The sequence below is a fragment of the Gobio gobio genome (assembly GCF_949357685.1).
Source record: "Gobio gobio genome assembly, chromosome: 24".
Lineage (NCBI taxonomy): Eukaryota > Metazoa > Chordata > Actinopteri > Cypriniformes > Gobionidae > Gobio > Gobio gobio.
The window spans coordinates 42,927,892-42,947,124 of NC_137120.1; the positions used below are offsets into that span (position 1 = coordinate 42,927,892).

Sequence of the window (19,233 nt, forward strand, 5' to 3'; positions counted from 1 at the left end):
ATAAACACAAAAAAACAGAGATGAAAACTAAACTTAAGTAAGAAATTTACTTTTGCTATGCGGTTAAATACATGTTCAGTAATATCTTCCAGAGATTTTTTAATTTTGGCGCTATTTTTTCTCTAAATAAAGTTGATATGCCAACTAGTAATAAATACACTAAGTTTCGTCATTCTGGCATGTGTGGAAAGGGTTAAAACATGCGCGTCAGGTTGTGCCCTGCGCTCCCCTATTTCCTTTTTAAACAAAGCTTTGTGCTTCACTCGGTATTATTCACGTACAGCATTAACATACAAAACACTGGGTTAGTAACGAAATTAGTTTTGAAGTAGAAAATAGTATTTCTCTAGTTCACACTTACAAATTAAATGGACTAAGGATTATGCGTATTTGCCGTGCTGTCCGGGGGAGGGAATTTTGCCCGAACCCAGAGTATGAAAAGCATGTTTATTTTGATCACTGCAAATAAACACAAATACATATGTTCAATAAATGTACAACACAAAATGCACAAAACTGAGAAATGATTCATTGCAGTGTATTGAAATTGACAGTGAATTTAATTACATTCATTCCATTTTATTTGCAATTACATTTGTGATGTACAACTGTTTTTGCCAAAGAAAGTAAATGGGATCTAAAACTATTTTGACTCCATTTTAATTGAACAGACAAAAACACAGAAACGTTCATAAAAACACTGCATGAAAGGGAATGGAAAAATGTGTGTTGTGACTGACACTTCCTCCATCTCTCACCCAAACCACATCCTGTCAAACTCATGTCACGAAAAACCAAGAAAAACCATAATCCTATCACTTTCTCAAAAAATGTCTTCACAAAAACATACAGCAATAAATTATACCTTAATATTTTTACTAAAACAATTTAATCTAACATTAAACAAAATAAGTAAATAGGCAATTTTATAGTGTTGAAGAAAGTGAACATCAGGAATAACATAAGATTAAAAAAAGGTATTTTCTTTGGTCGTTTTTATGAAAATATTATTTGTAGCTATATATGCTAGTGAGTTCAGTGTCGAGAGCCTCCTCTGCTGTCTGTCGGTTATTGCGGTTAGTAGACCATTGGACTGACATCAATAAATCCCTCAGCTATTATGCCATAACAACCATCAGTTATGCTTCCCCAGGCTGATAACACAATTAAATTGGCTGATATCCAAAGCGGTTATGCAAAGTTTATGCAAAACAAATATTAAAATGGAAGAAAAAAATTAGCCATTCAGTTATGCCGTCAAATATAAATCTACAATCAAAATATTTTGGAATATCTCAACGAGAACATCTGATGAAAGACTGTTGTCACGGGTGGTTGCAGGCAGATGAAGACAGAACGCGTTTTTTTTTAGAAAAGAGCAGTGCGGTGTGGGGTTTTATATTTCTCGGCAACCCCCGAATCAGCTGTGCTGTCCATAGATAAACATAATGAAGGCTAGATGTCTCGTCCGCTGCTGGCCAATGGAGGTCGACGTCCGCACCTGGCGGCCATCTTGTCACAGTCAGCTCACTCACTCGTAACATTGTGTTTTAATGCTGCATGTACTTTATCAATAACCATAACTTGCTCAATTTTCTACCGATTTTCAAACTGTTTGTTTTGTTATAAACATCATAGATGTAGGTATGACACTGTATACTTAAGAATAATTATTCATAATTTGTTCAAGCGTCCAGAATTATAGCCACATTAATAACATTTGTAAGAAACCAAACCATTTGTAAATCCGTCCAGATTTCAGCGAGATAAGAGTATTTGTGTTCAGATCGCTCGCCTTACATCAGGAGCCCGCCAGAAAGCTAGCCTGTGACAAGATGGCCGCCGCTGATGACGTTAGAGACTCCGCCGTAAGACATGTAGCCGTTATTATGTATATCTATGGTGCTGTTATGCCGCGTTCCAGGCTTCCAGCCTTCTACCCGTGAAAGTGGACTGGAACGGCAGTCAAACCTGTGACTTCCCACCCGTGAACTCGTACTAGATTGATGTACTCCCAGTTATGAGTTTTGACGTCACATAGCCCGCGAAGCAACAGCAGGCCCCTACGGATGCAGTGTTTATGAAACAAATATACAAATAACGTAAAATAAAAGGTATAACAGATTTGCTTGCCGTCTGCGCTGTTTTTATCCTCCGTTTCCCTCAAATAAGCAAGGAGTAAGCACCTTTGGTGACAGAAATGATTGTAAATGAGCATACACCCCGTATGGTCCGCCATGCTTTGTTTACATCAAACTACCACACAATTCCTTGCGCTCAGGCAGTTTGGCGTGACTTTGCCTGGAACACTACAAAGTCGTGAGTCGTGGTTTGAAGTTGTAATTTAAGGGCTCAAAAACCTGCCTGGAACGCAGCATTAGTCTAATCAAAATAACCACAACAGAAGGCCCGCCTCTCCATTCATTCGATTGGACAATGGAGAATAAACACGATGACGTCAGGTGTTTTTCTGCTCAGAGTTGATTTTTTTTTTTTTCATCTTCATGCGCTCAGAGCGCTCCTTCTGGAACGCGAGGTGGATGGGGCACACAAAAAGCGCACATAACGCTCTCTGCCAACAGAAATCTATTCAAAAAAGGCGCCTCTCACTGCAAAAGTGCGTTCTGTCTGATCGGGGCCTAAGAATGAAGTTCAACAACAGGTTTTAATAATAATATTCCACAGACGCAACACACACTAAACATAACGGAGATCGGACACTGGCGAGCCCAAGGGATTCTGGGAAGTGTAGTGTTGAGGGCGACTGAGCCTGTGTGTAAATGAGACAACTTTCTATAGAGGGTATGCATTGACGTCACTTTCCTGAAACATTTAATAAGGTTAGAAGAATTTGAACACTGCAGTATAAAGGCTATCTGAAGTTTTCTAATGTTCTTCCACATTTCTCACTTACAAATACATTTCTTCCACATTTATTTGTATAGCGATTTTCACAAAACATATCAAAGCAGTCAGTTAACAGTTTCTACATTACAGTAGCATGATCTGAGGTCAGAGGTCATGCGGTCAGCGAACATCAGAAACGATGAAGCAATTATTACACGATCCATAATCATTACAATATAAAGAAACATTTGGTCTTTGGCATCAAGTGCTCGACATGCAGTCCACTTCCTGGGAAACGCAGCTTCAGGCACAATGTCAATTAATATTCAATATAAGACTGAAAACAATCCCGTTTCCATCGATCAGTTCACATTCGTTTCATTTCACCGTGTTCAGCCTCGACATCTGGGGTTTACTTTAGCATAAAGAGTCAAACATAATCAGTGCAGAGAGAATGTTTAATCATGTGCCACTACAGCCCAAACATATCAAGAACAAAAGATCAAATGTGAAACTCAGAGGATCATCATTAAACCCCTGAGCTGTCAGATTACTGAGATACTCACATCTCTCTCAAGAGCTCCATCTGCTGTCCATACATGAGCCACATTATACAGACAGAGATAATACTGACAGCATTCATGTTTTACATCACCACACCTTTCTTCAGAAAAATAAAAACTTCATATAAATGCGTCACATTCAGAAATAAAATATCACATGTTGGTGATTAGCAGCTGGACTGAAGAGTTAATGTGTTTAATGTGTAAAGCCCTGCACAGTTCACATCACATATAAAGAGTCTCACATCAACATCTGGAGCTGATGGTTTACAAATAATAGGCAGCAATACATTAAAAATGAGCTGATTTATTGATCTTGTCTTTAGTATAGAGCAAGAGTTTTGAAATAATTTCCTCAAAGGCCGTCTTTTAAAACTTTTGAAAGACACACAGACGGTGTAGTTATGATCATACACCAGCAGAAGCTAATGTAGCCATGCTAACCCAAAGCCAGCAGATGGAGCCACACACACACACACACACACACACACACACACACACACACACACACACACACACACACACACAGAACACATGTAGAGTCCTGTGGCATATCCTTCTATCGGTTGTGTGTTCTTCAACAGTCGTGTGGTCTTTCTTCATAAAGATTCAATTCTTTTAGAAATTGCTTAAAATGAAATGCTAAAATTCAGTCATTTATAGCCAGCAGAGCTAGAATCAGTGCATTTGTGCTTTAACGCTGAGTTTTGAGCTTCATCCTGACATGATCTGTCATAAACTGATCTGATAACTCAGACGAATGATCATCTTCTCAAAGCCACATCTGAATACACCGTCTCACCCAGTCCATCCTCCGCCTGTAATGAAACACACTTTTAGAGATGATGTCATTACTCCATTCACAGAAGAACACAAGCAAGAACCATTAAATACAGATAAAAAAAGAAAATAGTGTGTGTGTGTGTGTGTGTGTGTGTGTGTGTGTGTGTGTGTGTGTGTGTGTGTGTGTGTGTGTGTGTGTGTGTGTGTGTGTGTGTGTGTGTGTGTGTGTGTGTGTGTGTGTGTGTGTGTGTGTGTGTGTGTGTGTGTGTATGAGGTATGAGTGTGTGTGTGTGTGAGTGAGTGAGTGTGTGTGTGTGTGTGTGTGTGTGTGTGTGTTTAATTCTATAATATCATGTATATAAAAGTAAACTGTACTAGCGTAGCTTTAGCTTTATAAGAGATGTAGTGGTGAGAATAATAAAAGTGTCTTACCGTATCCAGAGCTCTGTGTTTAATAACCGTCACATCAGTGTAATCAACCTCTCCTTCATTAGTCTGAGCTGTTTAATAATCATTATAAAATAAAAATAATTAAATTGTGGTTACAGGATTTGTTGGCATTTCTGAACTACCTTTGCAATACATTTTTAATTGTCCTGTTGTATGTAACACTTGCCGTCTTGTTTTGCTCGTGTGTATTTCCTGCGGCGACAGTAGATCAGCACGACTACAGCAGTGACCACAGCAGTGACCAGCAGACACACAGCCAGAGGAAACACAGCCTGACTGGATTCTGCAATGATAAAACACACACCGTCTGAAGCTCACGGTCTGAAGCTCACGGTCTGAAGCTCAGCTAGTTTAACAACGGGAAAACGGCCCGGCTCATGGTTTAGAAGGGTTGTCCCTCGTCTCTTAATAGGCCTTTATCACACTTCCTATTTCCGGTAAGTGAAGCAGGGCACCGCTACTTCCGGTCCCATCGTGACGCAATCAAAACTAGTGTCTGAATCTGTTGCTGCAGCGATCCGGTGCTTTAATACTAAATAATGACATCCTCAGATTTTACCGTTTCCCGACACTAAAGGAGTAGAGGAAACCATGGGTAAGGCTGATATGGCGGGAAGAAGGTCCTTCTTTTAAAATAATATGTGTTGTAACGTTAGGCCGATGCGTTTCCAAACTGAGGATGTTTACGTCTCATATCATCGGCCTGCTGACATGTTCCATTCTGTAATAATTTCACTTTTGGGCCCAAACAAGGGACGCCAATTATGTAGTGATTTTACCTTCGTCCATCCAAGGACGTTCAGTAAGGTAGTGATTGGTACTCACGTCACCGCTGAGTCTGACGTTGTGATTTTTGGATCACCGGTCACTTAATGTGTGGTTATGAGTACATCAGATGACCACCTTCCCCCTCTCTTAGTTTGGACACTAGCAGACATGCCAACCTTGAAGAAACTTTATGAGTACACCCTACCCCCCCCCCCCCACCCCCCCACCGCGGGCCCCCAGCGCACCCGACAGCCCACCGCCAATGTACGCTCTACCGTTGTCCACACACCAGTAAGTAATCTATGAGATACCTAACACTAAAATACATAATATACACAATATACTTTCACCAATTACGATTTATTAGCTACTCTATAACCAAATACAAGTAGACCATAAATGTTATACAGTTACTACACACCCATCATTGTGTTCAGGATATTATATACAAAAAAGGCTGATGATGGTTAAACGTCATACAAAAATAGAACCAAAGACAGATTAAACACAAATAGTAAGATTAATAACAAACTACCGTATTCAATAGCAAAAGTGTTTGTTTTCCAGTAGATGGCAGCAATCTTCCACTAAACTATGGCACATTTCATATTTTCACTATGAATGAAACTGAGTAGTAGATATTTTATTTGAATTTGACATAAAATGTTGCTATTATATAAATAGACTATTATTACTAATTTATGTACATTTAATTTAATATTTAATCAAATTAAATATGAATTTTAATTAATAAATAAAAATGTATATAATTTAACACAACTACACAACTGTAGAGTAAAAACATTAATAAAAAACTGATATTCCATGCGTTTAAAAAAATCTGACAAGATTAAGGTAAAGTCACACTGTCTGGTGCCACTCTGGACAACCCAGCACAATTGTTAGCATAAAGTTTAAGGTAAAAATAATTGCCATTCATTTACTAGTATCTTAATACTATGCAATTAGATAAACTGTTCCTTCATTACATCACTTTACCTGTCTTTATCCACATTTTTCATCTTCCCTGCATCAGAGGGCTTTGGTCTTTTTCATACTGTAGGGTAGGCTATGGCAGACTATAATGCTCATTTATAATGTGTCATGTGAATTCGACCATCTGTCACAATCAGGTAACTTTTTGTCTACTGACGCGAGTTAAGCACCCTCAAACTAAAGCAATGCTTTCTACATTGAATGTGGCAAGACGCGACGCAACACAACACAACAGTTTATAAACATTTTATACCAGCAGGTCAAACAAAATCATACAAGAAACGAATTAAGGAGCTTGATATTACACAAACTCTATTCATTCATTAAAATTCGCTGAAAGTCAACCGAACAACTGTGCAACGTGCATGTTCACATTTTAATTATCCGACCATAACAACCCCAAAACTTGCCCGCTTGCCTTGCACATCTGGTAATAAACGATGGGCAAAGTTTTTCGACTATTTTTTTACCTTATTTTTTGCTCTGGATGTTATTGAGCTTGTAGAAGTTTAGCTCTTGTGTTCTTCTGAACATCTCGCGCTGCCATTGCCCGATGCCATTTTTATATCACTCCATAATCTGTCTGTTTAAATGCCTATTCCCCGAGTGGTAGACTACAATGACTGGCTTTTTTAAAATATCTACGAGAAGTAACTTAGCATAGGCCTCCATACTGACAGCTGGGCGCATAGCTTGCAGGTTTGCTTAGTACACTGTAACAATATTTAAGAATGCATATATTTTTTCCCATTTGATTGGTTCAACCGCCACTCGCCCAAATTTATTTAAAATATAATTTTTCGTCAAGTCATCCGCGGCTGTAACCGCCAACAGCGTATCTCTGTGAGGCGGTTCAGCCATGGCATGCACGCCTGCAGTTATCCGGCCTGCCTAGCTTGCTTGAGGCACTGAAATGAAACGAACGCGCGCGGCGCGGACTCGAAGCATTTGTCTAGGAGGGGTGGGCATGTAAGCGAGGTAATGAAGCGCTCTGATTGGCCGAAAGCTTTTCACTCCACTTTCACGCTGTGGCTCAGCAGCAGAATCAACGTCATAGATTGCACTGAAACCGGCGAAATGCGAGATGCAACAAAATGCGTACATAGAGAGCAGCGAATCGTACAAGCGTACCAAAGGGTCAAAATGCGTGCCGAGTACGAAAAATGCGTACATGTTGGCAGGTCTGCACTAGTCAAGGTCTTTTACCTTGGCTCTATGAGAACACTCCAAACAGGAGCCTGTTCAATCATTTTAGATTGAATGTAAAGTGGGGAGAGTTGGTCAGCTGATTTATCTGAAAGATTGGTGAGATTTCTAACTTGTAGAGCCTTTTCTGTATTATCAGCACAGGTAAGCCACTATTGTAATAAAATTTATTTTATTAACAAAAGATAAACAAGAATAACTAACACCACTACTAAATGAATACAATGAATGATAAAGGAATAAAGTGCATAAGATACATAAAATACATGTGATTAAGTTGAGTGTGGCTATGGAAGAGTTGCGTCATCTTATGGAAAGATAAACTGTTGTTTCTCTGAAACTAAGGTGAAGAACCTTACTATGCATCAAACAACTAACAAAAGATTATTTGTTATTAACTGGCATCAGTTAAATTACCTCTAATGTAAATTAGAAAATCATATACTGATAATATACAACAATGCCAAGGTTTCTGGAAAGAGGTTTGGTTAAGTGATATTTAAGTTCCACTTGGTTGAGTAAGCAGTCCGATGGAGGTGACTTCTTCCACTGGTTGTGTTGGGTGACAATGCAGTGGGAAAGGAACTGGAATCCGTTTCAACAGTCTTGAACACGAAGATCTGTGGGATGCTGATCTCCTGAAGCACCAAAGGGTCCTAAAATCTGGAACACGCAGATGAGGCCCTGAAGTAGGTGCAGAAGGTCCTTAATCTGGAACACGCAGATGAGGCCCTGAAGTAGGTGCAGAAGGTCCTAAAATCTGGAACACGCAGATGAGGCCCTGAAGTAGGTGCAGAAGGTCCTAAAATCTGGAACACGCAGATAAGGCCCTGAAGTAGGTGCAGAAGGTCCTAAAATCTGGAACACGCAGATGAGGCCCTGAAGTAGGTGCAGAAGGTCCTAAAATCTGGAACACGCAGATGAGGCCCTGAAGTAGGTGCAGAAGGTCCTTAATCTGGAACACGCAGATGAAAGAACCTCGAAGTGAAGGTTTGCTCTCCTGAGCTTAACCTTGTTGCAAATGTCTCTGTGTGTCTTCTGACTCTGTGGGTCAGACACTCAGGACTTGGTCAGTCCGCTTTGGTCTCTCTGGCATGGAGACTCGGGACGTGCTGTAGTTTCGCTGGACTAAAACGCTGAACGTAGTTGTTGTTAATGTCTCTTTCCTCACAGGCTGGAGGCTCAGAACGTGGTCGTATCTGTTGCTGCCTCACAAGCTGTAGATTCAGATCCTTGGATCTTTTGTTGTCTCTCTGGGTTAACCAGAGGCTCCGAAATTGGTTGCTCTGTCACAGTCTCATCCTCGCAGGAGAAACTCAGAACTTTGTGAACTGTTTGTCTCTCTCAAGGAAAAACTCAGAACATTACGGTGTATCTGTTATGTCTCTCAGTAAGGGAGACTCAGAACAAGGTGTGTCAGTTGAAAGGGTACCTTTATCCTTTTCCGAATAGGAGGAGATTGCAATTTGGCGCTTCTCCATTCCAGGGTTGCAATTGGCTGCTGGCATCAGAGGGGGTCCACAGTGAGGCTCACCCTCCTTTCTCCTGTGGAACTCATTTGCATACTGTACACCAGTGTTTCCCAACCTTTTTTCTGTCATGGCACCCTTTGAATTTTTTTTACATTTGGTGGCACCCCTATACCCCCCCGAAACACAATTGAAAAGGACTTACTTTTCAGTGTGAAACCTGAGCCTGAGATGATGCTCACAGACTATCAATTCTGGCAGGAATGGATGAGAGACAGACACGAAGCTCCTGATCCACTGTTCTCAGACGTTCTCTGTACTTATTCTTGATGTATGTCAGGCTAGAAAAACTCAGTTCGCACAAATATATTGTGGAAAAGGGCATTAGAACTTCAATGGCACTATTTGTAAAAGCTGGATATTCTTTCTCCACAGTTATCCAAAAGCTGTCCAAAGCCATGTCTTCAAATTTCATTTTTAAGCTGCGATCTTCAATTAGGTCTGCGAGTTGTTCTTGTACTTGCAGTGGCATGCCTTTTGAACTTTCCAGTCCTGATGAACTCCAAGGGTCAAGGACCCAGTCAAACTCAGTGTAAGTCTCAGCTGGAAAATAAAAGTTGAACCTCTCCTCTAGGACTTTCAGATGCTGGGTAATAATCCCAGGGAGTTTGCTGTTTGAGTGTGCATTGCACAAGGGAAACATATCAAGTTGGCCCTTTTCAACAAAAGAACGCCAGAGGGCGAGCTTGGACCTGAAGCCTCGCAATTTGTCGGTAGAAGTGAGAATATTTGTATCTTTGCCTTGCATTTTTGTGTTCAGGTCATTGAGATGCTTAAAAACATCGGCGAGATAGGCAAGTTTTGAACACCATTCCATGTCTGCAATTAACTCGGCATATACTGAATTCTCCTGATTGAGGAACGTTTTTAACTCTTCCCTCAGTTAGTAGAGTCATGCCAAAACTTGCCGCATGATAGCCATCGAACGGCCGTATGTAATAACAAGCTCTGATGTTCCGCTCCCATTTCCTCGCATAAAATCGAAAATACACGGCTCTTCACTGGGCGCGCCGTGATGAAATTAACTATATCTACTGCTCTGTCCAGTACATCAGAGAGTTCCTTCGGAAGCGTCTTTGCTACCAGTGCCTCCCTATGTAAAAAGCAATGAGTGGCTTTCACATGTGGGTTTTGCGCTCTGACTCTGCTAATGAAGCCCTTCGTACTCCCCGTCATGGCAGCGGCCCCATCAGTACATAAACTGTGACAGTCCTTCCAATTCAACCCCCTCTGTTCAAGGTACTCTGTAGTCACACGATATATTTCTTCTCCCGTTGTTTTGTCAGGCATTGATTTACAAAATAAAAAAGTTTCTCTAATGCTGTCGCCATCTACGAATCGAACATTTGCCAGGAGCTGAGCATGCCCACTAATGTCCGTCGACTCATCCAGCTGCAAGGAAAATTTGCCGCTGGATCTGATTTTTTCCAAAACCACACTTTCAATGTCTGCAGACATGTCATCTATTCGCCTGCTAATTGTATTGTTTGACAGGGGAACCTTTGATATTTATTTTGCTGCTTGTGGGCCTAGCATGGTGTTAATGATGGCTTTGCATGCTGGTAAGATTACAGTCTCAGCAATCGTGTGGGTTTTTTTTGACTTGGCTACTATTTCAGCCACAAGATAGCTTGCCTTTAATGCTTTCTCAGACACTTTTGCACTCTTCATCATAATTTCCTCTTGTTTTTCGTGTTGCATTTTCAGTCGAATAAAATATTCTGCATCCTTGCTCACTAGAGATGGATGATTTTTTGTCAGATGCCGTTTCAGTTTGCTAGGAACCATTGATTCATTTGACAATTTTTCCCCACATACCAGACACAGAGGAAGAGGACATGATGGATCTCCGATAAAGATGAAGCCATATGACAAGTAATTGTCGCTATACTGTCTTTTCTTCTTCTTACTGCTGCTCTCAGCGGCCCGTTCTGGACTGCTACATGTGGAAGTTGACGGTTCAGAAGCATCTGGAGCTTTTCTTTTAAGAAATCTGTCCATATTCTTTTGCACTACTCTCGTCAGACGCTAATTGTGAAGGATAAAACATTTGCATAGCCTACGACCCTACGTTACGCATATAGATGTTGACGTGCAGACAGGTCAGTGAGGGGGTGGATAATTTTATTTTATATATATATATATATATATATATATATATATATATATATATATATATATATATATATATAAATTGTTTTATTCACATTAGAGAAAAAAAGAAGGACTTTCTTTTGAAGGACTTTTACACGGCACCCCGTTTGGGAAACACTGCTGTACACAGTTAGAAGTCTTTAAAGTGTCTTTAAGGTTTACCAATGCATTTCTCACTTTCCAAACCACCATCAGAATACCCTTGGCAATATTCTAAACAAATAGAAACCAAACATGATGGGAAAAGATTGAACTGTTCATTCATTTGTTCATTAACAGCTGATTCTGTGTAAGAAGTTGCATTACAAATAGCTGTCACTGAGAATACTTATTTCTCTGAATAAGTATGAAATGGATGTGTGTAGTTTACATCAGTGTGGTGGTCGTGGCCAAGAACAGGCAGGACAGGTAGTGAAAACAAAAACAGAAGTTTATTTCTTCCAACAAAATGAAGGGAAAAATTATATTCAGGGGCAGATTTCAAACAACAAAACAAAACTTGAGGTATATTAACTGAAATAAACAAAAATGAAATAAGCTTAAAAATAAACCGCCCCTGTAAACAAAGTAACAAACTCAAACCACTAAGGTCAGCAGGTCATGATGGTAATGTGGCTGTGCAAGACTGACTAACTCAGGCTCTTACCCACAAGGCTATAAATACCCATTTAGCCTCTACCAAACAAAAATAAAGGTAAATATCAAAATAATACCTTTACTAAATAAACTCAAACAAAATAACATTTACAACCCAATATCCAGTATCATGCCTAACATAATAGAATCATATAACCAAACATATGAAAAGGAAAATACTCAAATCAAACAAAGGAATAACTGAACAAAATAAATCTAAAGATCCCTGGAACAGCATAAGTTTGGAGGCTGAAGCCCCGCCTCTTCCTTTGTCTGCTGCCACATGGAATGCGGCCGTCACTCCATGGACCTCAAGTAATCTAGGACTCAGGTAAAGTTAAACAGCAAAGAGAAATATAAGAAGTGTGCACCCTTCTGTATATTCAAGATCTTAATAAACTTTAACTCAGTTTCTTGTCCGGTGTTGTTATTATGATACAGGGATTTAAATAAAGTAACAAACATTAAATTAAACTTCAAAACTAACTAAAGGTAAAGGTCAAAATGTGAGGTGAGCTACGCACCCGTCACAATCAGTCTTAAGTTTTCCAAACATAGTTATGAATGGATTTGGATGTGGTCTTTCTTTCACCCACTACTGCTGAGGTCCTGTGGAATTTTTATGGCAGTCATAGACCAGGACACTAGGGATTTGGGTGAAGGGCAGAAACTGCATGTGGGCCAATGAGATGTCTTGTCCTTCCTGGGCTTGGTACAAGAGTTCTTCTTATTGCCCTCTAAGAGGTGTCTGGATGTTGTCCTAGCATCTTTATCTGATGGCGTTGGACAGTTTGTTTGTCTCTACCAAGATCCAATCAAAATGTAGCAAACCTTTGTCCACTGTTATGGACAGAGAGTGGCCCGGCCATAAACTGGGCCCTGGAATGTGCAGTCCACTACACTTCCAAATGAGCATTCTGAATAATAAATACATTTCTAATCTGCCGCAGTCCAGTGCTCATCTTCTCATTAACAGTGTTTCTCTTACTAATCATTTTTCATACCTGTTTAATTTACATTTTTAAATAATTTTGACTGATTAACACCCTTACGAAAGTTAACCATGGTTTTATTATAGTAAGAATGTTGTAGTTTTTTGTGGATTGACTACCATTAGTTTTTAGTTGTTTTAGTTTTACTACAATTACCATGTTTTTTTATTTTATTTGTAATAAAACCATGGTTAATTTTCATGACAGCAGTAATAAATAGATGAATGAATGCGCGGTAACTGCCTTAAAGAAATTTAACGGTGTTAAACATTTAATTAATCTTATGCGTTAACAGCATGACTGAATTTTGGCATAAATGTGTAAATTACATATACTGTGAAATGATTGTCAATAAAAATGACAGAATAATGACTAAAATATTTAATACAAATAATTATGTTCATTCAGATCTTATTCGTCAGGTCTCACACACACACACACACACACACACTTCATCGCGGTCACTATTTATACGAGCACTGACACCGTGTGGTGAAATAATCAGATATATTTATGACCCTCGGCTTATGTGGGATTAAAGAGTTTGGAAAATCCTGTATACAGTAATGATCAGTTTATCTCTTCTTCTGTCTCTGAAAATGTCCGTATTTGTCCGGAAAATGTCCGGACATTTGTTCAGCTAGCTGTTAACAGCACATTGAAAACATGCATAACCGGAAGATTCGATGCACTGCTTCGACGGCACTTCCGGTATTCAATTCCTCTGTGATAAAGGCCTATGAGTCATGGGTGTGTTTTGGGAATTCTTTTGTTTTAATATTTAAATGTGTGTGTGTGTGTGTGTGTGTGTGTGTGTGTGTGTGTGTGTGTGTGTGTGTGCGTGCGTGCGTGCGTGCGTGCGTGCGTGCGTGCGTGCGTGCGTGTGTGTGTGTGTGTGTGTGTGTGTGTGTAATCAGAGTGTACGCGTGTTGTATAGGCTCATATTACTAACACGCTCTTCAAATAACACACAAACACTGCACTATTGACTTTAGAGCAGGTGTGTGTTGGTCAATGGTCAGTGGTTTTCAGTTCCTCACAATAGCAACGCTCCAACAATGCTCCTGACCACACCTGGTGTTCAGACCAGCAATTATTTTTCCTCACCATATAACGATGTTTGAATGCTTATTTGTAATATTCCAAGAAAATCATCGTTAAAATTGATCAAGTACAAAATTAATGTTCTGAAAATGTTCAGAATGTTTTCTCTCAACATCATGAGAATGCATAGCAAACGTTAATAATGTTATAAGAACGTGTTATCTTAACATTTACGTAACCTTTACAAAACATTACTAAAAGTTGAGGGAACGTTTCCTGGTAGGTGGGATGCTGTACTACATTATGTGCTTTATAAATCAAAAGAGCAACGTTTGGTCTGTTTGATGCGCACACACTCAACGTCTGCAGTTTAATGAAGACTGTTAGGATGAGCCTTTGTGCAAAACGATTATATTGTACTCAAATGAACTTTTATAGTTTAGAGTATGGCCTTCAAATGAGGTCTAAATATGAGACAACTACTTCACTATAAAACAATTGAGCGATAAACCAGCAGGACATTATTAACAGCATCAGTAATGGACTCACAGCTTATAGTTTTAAACAGCATGAAAAAGTGCACTGTGATACAGATCTATAGGAGATTCATAGCAATGTAAGTGTGGCGCAATTCAGGTCACACAGCTAAAGTCCCCAACATCAAAACCCCCTAACACTGACGTACCTGAAGACATCTGACAGAGACGGCTGATGTCCAGATGTGTGGTGTGGTTTGTGATGGGATTGTTGAGCACACAGCTGTAGGTGTTGTTATCCTGATATTCCACCTCCAGAGGTAGAGAGAGACTGATGCTGAGATCAGACACACTGATGCTGGACAATAAACTGTTTCCTTTGTACCAGGAGAGAGTCACATGACTCACATTCACAGCTGAACACACCACTGCACATCTGGACACTGAGGATGAGGAGGAGGAGGATGAAGATGATGATGATGATGAAGATGAAGAGTTTCTGATAATGACAGGAACAGCTAGAAGACCTAAAAAAAAATGCCGGAAAGAAAAACATATTTCAGGCACAATCAATTATTGGAAAAGATGTGTGTAAAGATTATTAATCTGATATGATTTATTCAGTTCACTCACCATAGACAGTAATATTGAAACTCTTGTGTTTGACCCCTCCATTGAGGAGCAGTAGTTTATAAAGTCCAGAGTGTGATTTGTTGATGTCTGTGATGGTCAGAGATCCTGTCTGCTCATCTATCTGCAGTCTGGCTCTGAATCTCTCATCATCACTATCATATATAGAGATGATCTGTTTATAGATTTCAGCGATTCGAGTCTCTGAAGTGTGAGATCTAAATGTCCACAGGATCTGATCTTTACTCTGTACTTCAGTAACATCAGAGTTTAACGTGACAGAATCTCCCTCAATCACGGATATCATCTGTGTTTCATCTGAATAAAGTCCAGACACACCTGGAACAAAAGAGTCAGCACAGACACAGATTATCACCTCAGATATCATTCAGAGTTCATTTGAACATTTAAACAGAAAATAAAAGTCCATTTGATTTTAGATACATTTTTCAGATCATCAAATTAAATAAAGATTATGTGTATTTGGCGTGCTGTCCGGGGGAGGAATTTTGGCCTGAACCCAGAGTATCCTGCCCGTGATAAAGATAGTCTAGAACTAGACTGTATTGTATTATGGATTATGTTGACATCTAATAAGAGTTTATTAAATCAAAGTGAGGAGATGGGGTGATGGAGGGATGCTAAAATAAAGACGATCAACGAAAGAAGGTAAATCTGCAGTATATATACAGCTCTTATCGTTGATTCAGTTGATTAGCTTAATGTGCTCCACTCGTGTTTAATTAAGTTTAATTATCTGAACGTGCTCCTCCCAAAATGTGTTAATAAAACATCACGTTGTGAAATGTATCCTGTTTTGTGTGAACTGCTTTTGTTGGTTAAAAAAGCAAAAAAATGTAAATGTAAAACCCTTCTTTTGTGTTCCACAGGTCATAAAGGTTTGGAACCACATGAGGGAGAGCAAATGATTAAAATGTACTTTTTGGGTGAAATCAAATGTAAAATTTAATGTGATCAACTACCCTATGTGCATGTGTAGAGGAGCAAGACACCACCTAACACGGGTTAGTTTACACACACCGTTTAACACTTCACACACATGACAGGAGGACCAAACTTACTGTATTTATTCGTAGCCATGTCAACATTATTTAGAAAAATCTTTGGAAGATATCACTGAACATTTATTTAACAACAGTAAAAAAAATTCTTACTTAACTTTATTTTTCATCTCTGTTTTGGTGTTTATTTAAAATAAGACAAATCTGATATTATTGTGATTGTATATCTGTTATTTATCAGTTGAGATGTTGTTTAACGCAGATCTAACCAGCAGAGACATGAGCCGGGGTTAATCCCAGCAGAGCAGGGGCATGTTGTCACACTGAGACCCTATTACAACTATGATATTATATTCTATACTTTATGAATTCTTTTGAGAAACCATGAGATAATGACTGAGAGTCAATGTTCAGAAATGATGAATTATCATTATGTATTGAACTATGCTCTATAGCTGTATAGCTGTTTAATGATAAAAAAAATGCCATTATTTTATTTTAAAAAAAAAGTTAATAATTGTATTTGATTGAAAAAATATTTTAGTTTGTCTTGTATATTTTTCGATTATATCAGACAACATCTTAATCTGTCATATGGTCATGTTACACCTATGGGGCATGTTGTCACACTTCACTTCCATTATTTCAGGGTAAATCAAGAAAAAAGTAAACACTGTATTAATGAAACAAAACCACATATTTCTACTAGACGTGTGTGAAATAAATCCTCTGAACCTGTGTGGATTTACACTGAGACCGTCAGAAGCGCTCGGCTGTGCCCGCTCGTCTCTACACGAGATTCTATTCTGGCAAAAATGTAAATATTTTTATTTCTAATTATTGTAAATAGTATATAGTAGTTGAAAGACTATATGTAAGCTAAGTTACATTTAATTGTGTCTTTAAAGCCGCTTTAGTTCGTTTTTATTGAACAGGTCCTAACATTTCAGCTGTCAAAGTTTAGTTTTCAAACCTTTTGCACAGAAATAGTGAACACTGAAAATGAGGATATTTTGATTCGCACTGATATTATTTTAACAAACAGACAAAATTACCCAAATCATTCGTGTTTCCATTCAAACTGTGAGGACAGGCTGTAGCCTACTAAATATAGGCTAACTGAAGCCATAAAAATATAACTTACCTCCCAAAATCCACAGACACAAACAGAAAAATCCTTGAACCAGCATATTCGTTAATATCCCAAAGAGTCTGTTAGAATAAAACACAACATCTGAAAACAAAAACTAGATCTGGAAACCACATACACTCCATCACAGCACTGATCGTGTGTTTAACACTGACCGCTCGAATCTCCTCCTCTAAAGTCGGAACTTACACACACACACACACACACACACACACACACACACACACACACACACACACACACACACACACACACACACACACACACACACACGCAAACACACACAATGATGAATCATATAAAACTATTCACTGAATTAGGGTACAATTTATTAGTAATTTAACGTTCACGAGCGTTTGATGTCCACCCACAGTTTCGGTCCGGAAAATAATGAAATAGCCTGCGGCTACACACTCCGCTTTTTCTATTTTAGTGATTTAATATATAGGCTACGTTAAGTCTGAGCGAAGCCCAGAGAACACTTGTGTTACAAGGTCCCGCTAGAAATGAACATCAACACAGATTCGTTTGAGATTTATTGAGATTTATACAGACAACCAAGCAAGAGTTGAGCATCAAACCACCCAAAAACACAAAAATCACACAAAAGAAACCCATTAAATTAATTCAAAATAAAGAAAATAATGAATCACAAAGTTCATCAAAAATAAATAAATGCAAAACTCTGCTTAAACACCAAGCATCTTTAAACAATGGGTGGAAGTGGAAACAAACAAAACACCAAAGAAAACTAGTCCACCCCAAAAGGCCAATTACCGGGGCAGACTAGACAAAATACCCCAAACCCAACATTCAAACCCAACTAATTCAACTCAGAATAATAACAAGAGCAACAAGCAAAGCTGAAACACATTAAAATACCTTTATTATTTAGCCTATATCACAACAAACACCACATATTAAAACATTTTAGCGTTTCAAACAAACTCATATGATCCAAAAGACGACATGCGAATCCCTCTCATATGGACAACGGGTTCCGTAGAGCTGAAACACACACATTAATACACCTTTATTATACTTCCTAAAACAAACACCTCATATGAAAACACTTTAGGAGTTCAAATAAACTCACAATATCTCCGCGACCCAAGAGAACCCAAACGCGAACCGCTCGCAAACAGTCAAACAGTGTCGCGTCGATCCATTTCACGCCGCACTTGCTTGTACAGAATCATCATGTTCGCTTTACTCCAGGGCTACTGCAGAAATCCGCCCCTGGAACATCTGGAACATCTGGAAACGAGAACGCAATCAAACTCATTTACTCAAACAAAGACAGACACATAGCCTAGCTATATTCTCTCTTCACACTGAAGGCTTGTTTTCACATGTGAGGAGAGTGTGTTTGTTCAGAGCTCTTTGTCAATATTTCTTCTCTTATAATCATATGTTATAGAATCAGAATCAGAAAGAGCTTTATTACCAAGTGTACTTGCACACACAAGGATTTTTTCTTGGTGCTGAAGCTTCCAGTGCACATATACAATACAAACACAACAAGAACATAGTAATACAAATTCTAAGAATAGAAATATATAAATAGCATTAAAAAAAAATATTAGGTCACAGTTACGTTTAGTCAGAATAAACATTTACAGATTATAAACATATTTACAGTATGTAGTATGAATAAATATAAATATCTCCTGAGTTTAGAAGATACTGATAGAGAAAAATATATCAGTCAATCAATCCATTAAATAAAAAAATAAATAAAGTCAATGGAGAGCAGAAGTCCAGATGACAAATATAGATATAATATCCCTGAGCGTTTGTGTGCTGTAGCTCTTTAAAAACTATATTATATTTAATTTGGTTGATTGAATTCTTTGATTTGCATGACTTTTTTTAGGTTAATTTAATACCATTTTGATCAGGTTTTGAACACGGATCACTTTCAGTTATTCTGCATCGATGCTGATCATGTTGACCTGATTTGGCTCCAGATGTAAGTGCTGTATTT

At 38.7% G+C, this 19,233-nt stretch overlaps 1 protein-coding gene across 2 annotated transcripts; it reads right to left on the reverse strand.

Annotated features, from left to right (window-relative positions):
• Nucleotides 1–2,699: 2,699 nt before the first annotated feature.
• LOC307120590 (uncharacterized protein) lies at nt 2,700–17,420 on the reverse strand. 2 transcript variants are annotated; one of them, XM_079807694.1, is made up of 6 exons: nt 17,241–17,420; nt 15,078–15,413; nt 14,654–14,971; nt 4,810–4,926; nt 4,626–4,693; nt 2,700–4,228 (listed from the first exon to the last, which is right to left on the reverse strand). In XM_079807694.1, the coding sequence occupies exons 1-6, from the start codon at nt 17,284–17,286 to the stop codon at nt 4,175–4,177; spliced, it is 939 nt and encodes a 312-aa protein (XP_079663820.1). In that variant the 5' UTR covers nt 17,287–17,420; the 3' UTR covers nt 2,700–4,174. The 2 variants fall into 2 exon arrangements, with proteins under 2 accessions (XP_079663820.1, XP_079663821.1); XM_079807695.1 differs by having other exon boundaries at nt 17,152–17,395.
• Between the last annotated feature and the right edge of the window lie 1,813 nt (nt 17,421–19,233).

Excerpts from the sequence above, each read along its gene's own strand:
- LOC307120590 (XM_079807694.1), bottom strand. The coding sequence starts at position 17,286 with ATGCTGGTTCAAGGATTTTTCTGTTTGTGTCTGTGGATTTTGGGAG. Across the intron at positions 4,927-14,653 it reads TCTCTGTCAGATGTCTTCAG|AATCCAGTCAGGCTGTGTTT; the intron begins GTACGTCAGTGT and ends TTATCATTGCAG. Across the intron at positions 4,229-4,625 it reads AACACAGAGCTCTGGATACG|GCGGAGGATGGACTGGGTGA; the intron begins GTAAGACACTTT and ends GTTTCATTACAG.